Source organism: Lissotriton vulgaris, chromosome 9, assembly GCF_964263255.1.
Source record: "Lissotriton vulgaris chromosome 9, aLisVul1.2, whole genome shotgun sequence".
NCBI lineage: Eukaryota > Metazoa > Chordata > Amphibia > Caudata > Salamandridae > Lissotriton > Lissotriton vulgaris.
Window position 1 is genome coordinate 1,166,471,157 of NC_141697.1, and position 7,695 is coordinate 1,166,478,851.

The window sequence follows — 7,695 nt, forward strand, 5'->3', positions numbered from 1 at the left end:
TTTTCGTTATTTTGTCGTCATTACACTTGTAAACACTGTCTGGGCATTGGTTGCTCTCATTAGTACCAGTCTAACACCTAAAATTAGCAATAAGAAATGGAAAAGGTCGTCATTCAACGTTTGCAAAGGGCCTTCCACTGCATTGCAACACGTGTTTCTGCATTTTTAGTTACTTTTGAACCATTTGAGTTAGAAACAAAGGTGCCGATTCTTATGAGGTGATGTACTTGTTCTCCAGTTGAAAAGGATTGAATCTATAGCCGTTTACTATTTTAACTCTTAGTTAATAGTATTGCTTTCTCTTTTCAGTGTAACCGCGTGCCTGATGAGCGACGATACTCTTTACCACTGAAGAGCATCTACATGCGACAGCTAGATCAGATGGTGGGTGTCATTTAGACAATGTTCTCCCTCCTGAAATCATCAAGAAGGATTGATGCAATTACAGAGTAACTCATGTTGAACTCTACAGAGAATGCAAAGCTACCTCTCAAACTGCTTCCTGGGAAAATATGAGCTGGTCCTGTGATTCACGGCTTCCAGTGAAGGCTTGAAAATCTTCGACTCCAAGATTTTGTGGCGAAAGCTGCAACTGTATGTTTGACATTCACGTGGACAATCCAAGCGTTCTCACACTTTAGGTCTTCCAGGTAATAATGGTGTCTATCTGACAGCACAGCTCTACGGCAAATTTCCTCATGACCGGATGCGGACCCACAGTCTGGCTATGGGGAAAAGAGGGAGGATGAATTCATGGCAGAGCCAGCACCCATATTCGAGTGGCATCAGTCTATTCTTAGCTTAACATTTGACAAGTGTATATTTTCAAGCCTGTTTTCTTGGACACAGTATCATGCATTTGGTGGTGTTTTTGTACCCTTTCTCAGGTAGATGCTAACTTTTTGGTTCTGAGATTTTGATTTTACTCCCAGACGGTAGAAAACCGGAAGTGGACATTTCTCTTACCCCCTAAGTAGTAGTGTCTAGTCCTTTGAGACATTTCTGGTAACTCTAATTTGGGTTTCTTTTATACAGTAACTTTCGTCAGATTGTCCGCTACTCGTGCTCATGCCAATTTTCGAGGACACAGATATCTTACAATGTTGCTCAGGTTTCCATCCAGAAGTCGGACAAAAGGAAAGTCTGTTTTGTTCATTTATTTTTTTAAACAGTGAGTGTCATGGAGATGTGGAAACTGGTTCATTTTAATCATGTATTGAAGGTTACATTCCTCCATGGCAGATCGAATTATGACTTAACCTGGAGTTTCACTTATTCACGTTTTTCCAATGTTTTTATATTGTATTCTACTGGAGCCTGGGGATGGGCACAGGAAACTGCATCTTGTCTTCAGAACCGGTGTGAACATAGACACAGCCTGGTGCCAGGACCATTGGCAGCTGACCTTTTTACAGTTACAGTTGCACACATCACATGTGGTTGCCAGTCTACTACTTTTTCTGCTTTACGTGCACCCCATCCTGTAATCAGACACTGCTGTCCACCTACTGCTGTAGAAATCCTATTTGTATTGGCACAAAGCTGGATTTTATTTTGTCAACTTTGTTGGCTTTGCCCAACATTTCACAGTATTCCTACTTTAGTTAAATTTTCAGGAGTGAAAAACCTGAAGAAAATGCTCAAGTATTGTGTGAGATATTCCTGGTTGTATTTCCCCAAGGTCCTTCCTCCACCCACCCACTACTGCCACAATTTGGTGCTTTGCATCCCCTAACTGTACATTGATGCTCCTTTGTACAGTTTGTGCCATACTCTAGTGTTACTACCTTGGTATTTGTAATTCAGTGTGCTCCTTGGTTCCCGCTACCACACATCTGGTGACCCTCTTCGTTTTCCTCAGCAGTCTTGCTCAGAAATCCTTGTTTCTTGCCTTGCTAGGTTTCTAGGCTTACTCTGTGTGTGTGACTTTTTGAACAAGCTTGAGGGTTCTTTGGCGACTTGTGCTTTGGGGACTGTGGGCTGGTGGATATTCTGGTTGAAAGAGCTGGAGTTTGGTGGGAAAATGAGAGAAGCGTGCAGCATCCGCTACGGAGCTATAACGTGCTGATGCATGTCAGATGTTTATCCTCTGCTCCTTTCCTGGGTATTTTGTGCACAGGGTCACACGTAAGTGGATTCAAGCTGAGGGAATATTCACCATTACAGGCAGTGTGCAACGGAGGTTTATCACCAAGTGCCTTTTTTTATTTTTTATAGATGTGTGCAGTATTTCTCATTTGAAGATTTTCAAAAGTCTACCTGAAGTATTTGCTTTGTGTAAGTTGTTCTACATGGACTTATAGATGGGAGAGAGGGTATCCTGTGCACTGCACGTTGGATAAATGTTTGAGGGAAACTAGGTTTGGTGCACTCTGTGTAGCCTCCATCCTAGTTTTGAGGACTTGCCAGAACCAAGTGGAGTATGCACTCGAAGCGGAGTATGAAGGCATCGTTTAAGGGAAACTGGACAGATATTTGTGTTTAATGACCTAGTCTACAGTAATGCTCGGAAAAGCTTGCCAAAAAAACGTATAAACGGAGCAGTATGATATGATGTATTCTTAAAAATGTGCCTGTGCTTAAACTGCGGTCCGTGCCTTATGTACATCCTGCTAGTCTGTTTCAGGTCATGAATTGATTCTAGTTAACGTTTTATGCAGGGCATTTTTGTATATAACATTTACATCTCCCATTGCTCCATTACAAAATCACATGATTGTGAAAACTCATTGGAAAAAGACCTGCAGGCTCCCAATAGTTGCCTTTACCAGTCATCTTTACCAGTGTTGGGGAAGAACAAATCTTTTATAATTTGTTTTAATAGTTGAAATGATTTTGTTCATCATGGAGTGATCTATTGCTAGTGTAGGATAAGGTATGCAACTTTTAATAATGCGTGTACTGAACTATTATTTTTGATTTATGCTGTGAACATCATGTGTACAGTTCTAAGCTATTGAGCAAGGCAGTCTGCTGTCCACCTAAACCTGATTTAGCTTATTTATAATATCCTTTATTGTCCATTACTGGTCTGACCTCTGCCTTCAAATCCTCCTCCAACATTACAGGTCAAAAATAAGTAGCGGTGAGGTCAGAAAATGTACCAATACAGCATTATTAATGAAATCCATGTATAACTTTTTTTTTATATATGGAACATTGAGGAAAAACTTGTATAGTGTGCAATGCTGGCCCTCATTCCCTCACACCCCCCCTCTTAAGCATAGACACCTGTGTGGTGTACTCTTTTGCACTGTACTCCCTTTTAAGCTTAATGGGAAAGTAGCAGAACTTAGACGTAAGCTATTCCCGAATACCGAACAGTTGCAATCCTTACTAGTTTAGTCGCTGCTAATTATTTTAAAAGGGTGCTTTGTAGAAGTATTGCCTTCAACAGTATCACCCTTTCTATGAAAACATCCTAGACTGGTTCATAAATCTTAAAATGGTAATTAACAGCCGTAGTGTTGAGATGTCTGCTCTGTAGATGATTTAATCCTGTTTGCTTGCATAGTTCACAGATCTTTTAAAGTTCACAACTATCTGTTTAGTTTTTCAGCTACATAGAAACGTAAGCAAATGTTTACTATTTAAACGATTACCATGTAATATTTCTTAGAGGGAGGAGAGGTAGATTACTATGTGGGCTGCAGAATTAGGAGACCACATTTTAATCCTAGTTTTGAATTTTTACTACATTTTCTGATCCTATATTCAGTGCTTAAGTTCCTGTTTGTCACAAAGCGCAGCCATCAAAAACACTATCTCCAGTACTATGTGCCATTTGAAAATGTGAACAATAGTGATTGACCATTCTCAGGCCCTTGGCTTTGCCTCGTCAAGAACATAAGAAGTGTTGCTGGGCAAGCTTGACAATAAGCAGGAATGAGAATGTTCACCTACCAGGGCATCCAGTGGTGACCGTGCCAAAAAGATGCAGAAGATCAAATGTCTTGTATTAAATGTTAGTTTTTCTTTTAAGTTGCAATGTTTACTGGCACGATTGAAACAACTGTTGTAGCTCTACCCTCAGGCGTTGAAATTTCCTTGTTTTTGGTCTTGTTAACTGGTGAAATGATCGAGTTTATCCCAATGTCATATGAAAGGTTTCTTTTGTGGAAGTTCTGTGGAGATGTTTCAAACTGCACATATTAGGAAGCATCCTGCCATACACATCTTATAAGAAGCAAATTGCCACAAATGTCTAAGCGTTCAGAAAACGGTGTCCTTGCAAAGTCTATAAAAATGTGGGATTTGAGGATTATTTTTCTTGTTCCAGATTTAATTTAGTTCATCTCTCAGAGTTGGTTGGGTTGCCCGAAGAAGTAGTGCATTTGAATTAAATTATTCCTGATAGACGGTCTGAAAAGTAACCTCAGTCTTTTTTATGAGCTCTTTCTCTGCTGGTTGTGAGCATGCCCTTCCATGTCCTCATATAATCTTTGCTATTTTATATTTGCGAAATGGCAGGATAACTGTGAGATGATTAGAAATCCATTCAGTCTCTTCCTTCACTTCAAATGTCCCTAACCCATCTCTGATGACGTCTGCCTCACTTTGTTTATAACTAGATGTTTTGTGTAATTCCTATTTCTGAAGTCAACTCCTTTATTTTTTTCAGTACTAGGGATATGTTTTAAAGTTTTGTGGGGCTGGTGCCCTACTGTAAACTGTTGGATCTCCTGCTCTGCAAAAACATGCAGTTCTTCTGGATGTTGGGAAATCACAAATCTTACAATGGTGGAGCCTCAACAGACTTAACTTTTGTAAAATTTTGACCTGAAAGCCGCTGGACTGGCATGTCATAGTGACAGTTGCCGTGCACAAATTAGAGCAAGCGATCTTCACTAGATTAACCCTGCCGGGCAGACAAATCAAACACTGGCCTCTGCATGCCACAGCCAATTTTCCCCACAAAATGACCCTCTTTAATAGATTGTTTCTTGAAAACAAAAATTTGGCAAGTGAGTGCCGGATATATATGGTACCCTCTCCAAAAAATGAATTGCCTTCAGTAGAGCGAATACCTGACAGCTCCCCAGATGGAATAAAGCTTCCCCAATTGAGGATCTCATTTTAGGGTAGGTAGTCATCTGCCAGGGGAGTGTAGGCCATGTCTCTTGCTGACCTATCAGGCAGTTCTCCAAGGTCTAAAGGACCCCATTAGTCTTTAAAAAGAATAATGCAGAAACAAATTCTCAGGTCATTTTACTGCCCCTTTTCATCAGGATTCAAATGATTTATATGGGCTTTTCCACCTTTAAACATATTTTTTAAGGAATGTATTAATCAGTTGTCTTATTGACACCCTTAATTTATCTAGTGTTCCAAAGCCCATGTTAATTTGAATAAGAATTATACCGATACCCTTATTTGTGTAATAAGATGCATCTTAACTGAGGGAGGATTCTTGAAGGAATAGGATGTAAATCAGTTATAGTACATATTCACTGTCATTGAATTTGATCATGAAAAAAGATGTGAACAGGGTTCTATTGTAGTGGTTCACAGGGGTGTTTGTCAAGGGTGGGCCTGTCTTTTGGATTATTTGTTTACACAAAATTGTATAAATACGTAATTTCTTTAACTGCTTTCCTGCTGTTCTTATCTCGTGTGTCGGTAAGGATGAGTGGTCTTATGCTAAAAATTGGTGCCCTGGATGAGTTATTCCATGTCTCCCAAGAACTCTTCTTTTCTGTTTAGCAGTTGAATTTGTTGGTGCCTAGTTGACTTCATAAGTATGTCAGAAACAAAGAAGGGCACAACTCTGCTGGCCTCGCCACCGGATCGCCCCTCTGCATCTTGGTATTTGTAGTGCGAGTAGCACAAAGAACTGAGAAAAAGTTCAGAGTATATCACCTTAGTTGGTGCTAGTATGTTCTTGAAAATTCCATCGTCTCTAGACCCGAGACATGGCCCAGGTTTCGGGATTTATATCCCTCATCAGTAGAGCAAGTTCAGGGGTGGTAGAGAAAGCCGCCGTTCAACTGTAAAGGGCTTCGTTGCCTGCTAGGCGCGCAGGTGCGTCTCCAATAAGATCGTCAGCTTTGGGGGCCCGCAAGAGCCCTTAAATCAGAAACAAAGAAGGGTGCGACTCTGCTGGCCTCTCCACCGGATCGCCCCTCTGCATCTTGGTATTTGTAGTGCGAGTAGCACAAAGAACTGAGAAAAAGTTCAGAGTATATCACATTAGTATGTCATCCCTAGCCAATTCACTAGTCCCCTGACTTGGAGTATTTGAGCTGAGATTCAAAAAATCTTGAAGACACACCTTACTGGTTGCTTATTATGTTATATCTAAGTAGGCGCTTGCCTGTGTCCAGAGATGAACATTTTGAGAAATGTTTAATGAATATGTGCATTCTAGCCATAAATTGTCAGGGTGAAATGAGTCCTGATTTTTTTTTTACAGTGTTCTTGAAGGCTGTAGACTATTTGTTGCTGTTTTTTCCCAGAAGCATCGTTTTTTTTGGGGGGGAGGGGGGAATTAGAGTGCTGGTTTTGAACCAGGAAATGCTGCATAATTTACGTATCAACACAAGATCAAGACATGCTAATCTGCAGCCTGTTAAAGTTCTGTATTCAATGTGCAATATTGAAACGAGGTTTAAAGCCATATATTTTTTGAAACTTTTTTCCTTCTTATTTACATGTCTCTCACTCAAGGTCCACAGCTAGTGGGTGAGCACAGCTCGATCAGTGGGTGTAAGGACACTGTCTCCATTCTCACAACAACAATTGCCTGAACTACTAAATGTATTGGTTGCATATACGTGCTATTGTAGATGCTCCTCAAAACCAGTATGTTATTTCCTCCACGCACCTAGAAAGAGAAAACATTTCCTGCAATAGATGATTCCTGAGTGTTCAATCTCTACTGTTCATTCCAGTATCCCATAGCTGGACTCAACCTAATTTTGTTCTATTTGAGTGTGGAGACATTGTCGTGCCAGGTTGTTTTTATGCACCCAGAGTTGTAGTAACTGAATTATATTTGTATTGTTTCTTGGTGTCCATGATATTGCACTCTTCTACTTAAGTTTGTGAAAGCCAAATTGAGTGAGATAGATGGATGTGGTTTACAAAAACAGATACTAAAAATCCTGTGTTTTAATCATTGTTTGTGAGAATTTCATTCAATTTATAGGAGGGCCAAATGTCTTTTTATAACTGTTTGGCAAATGTCTTTCAGAAATTTTAGTTTTTTAAATAATTTCTATTAAAATTGATATGCATTTTGCCTCTGTGTTTTATTTAAACCGGCACTCTACATTTTGATGGCTAAAACATCTTATGTTTCTGCAGCTCTGGAAAAGCTACCTTATTTGAATGTGTGAGAAAAGACTCGATTCCACTTAAGGTTACAATAATATTACCTTTGCTCAATGAAACATGCCCATGCCTATGTACACCAATCCTACTCTATGCATTCCTCTGGTAATACCAAGAGGCCTCTCAGGAGCCCAGTGAGGGTCAATGTAGTGCACAGCTAGGTAGAATGTGGCGAAACAAAGATAAAAGGATGAAATATGTGTTCTGATAGACTCCTAACTGCAGATTCCTCTCCATTTGAATATCCCCAGGCATCAGACTGAATTCTTAAACTTTGGTATCAATTCCCTTTGCTTTGGTAGGTGGTGTCATGTGGCTTGCGGAACAGATCCGTCACACCCTGTATAACTGTGTTGGGTCCCT

The 7,695-nt window shown here is 40.1% G+C and overlaps 1 protein-coding gene across 1 annotated transcript in view; it reads left to right on the forward strand.

The window, feature by feature from the left end:
* Window positions 1-7,240, forward strand: part of EDEM1 (ER degradation enhancing alpha-mannosidase like protein 1) — a 133,466-nt gene extending 126,226 nt beyond the window's left edge. The window contains exon 12 of the mRNA XM_086939212.1: window positions 310-7,240. Coding sequence (XP_086795338.1) covers window positions 310-399 — 90 coding nt within the window. The 3' untranslated portion in view covers window positions 400-7,240. The remainder of the gene's footprint in view (window positions 1-309) is intronic.
* The last annotated feature ends 455 nt before the right edge of the window (window positions 7,241-7,695 follow it).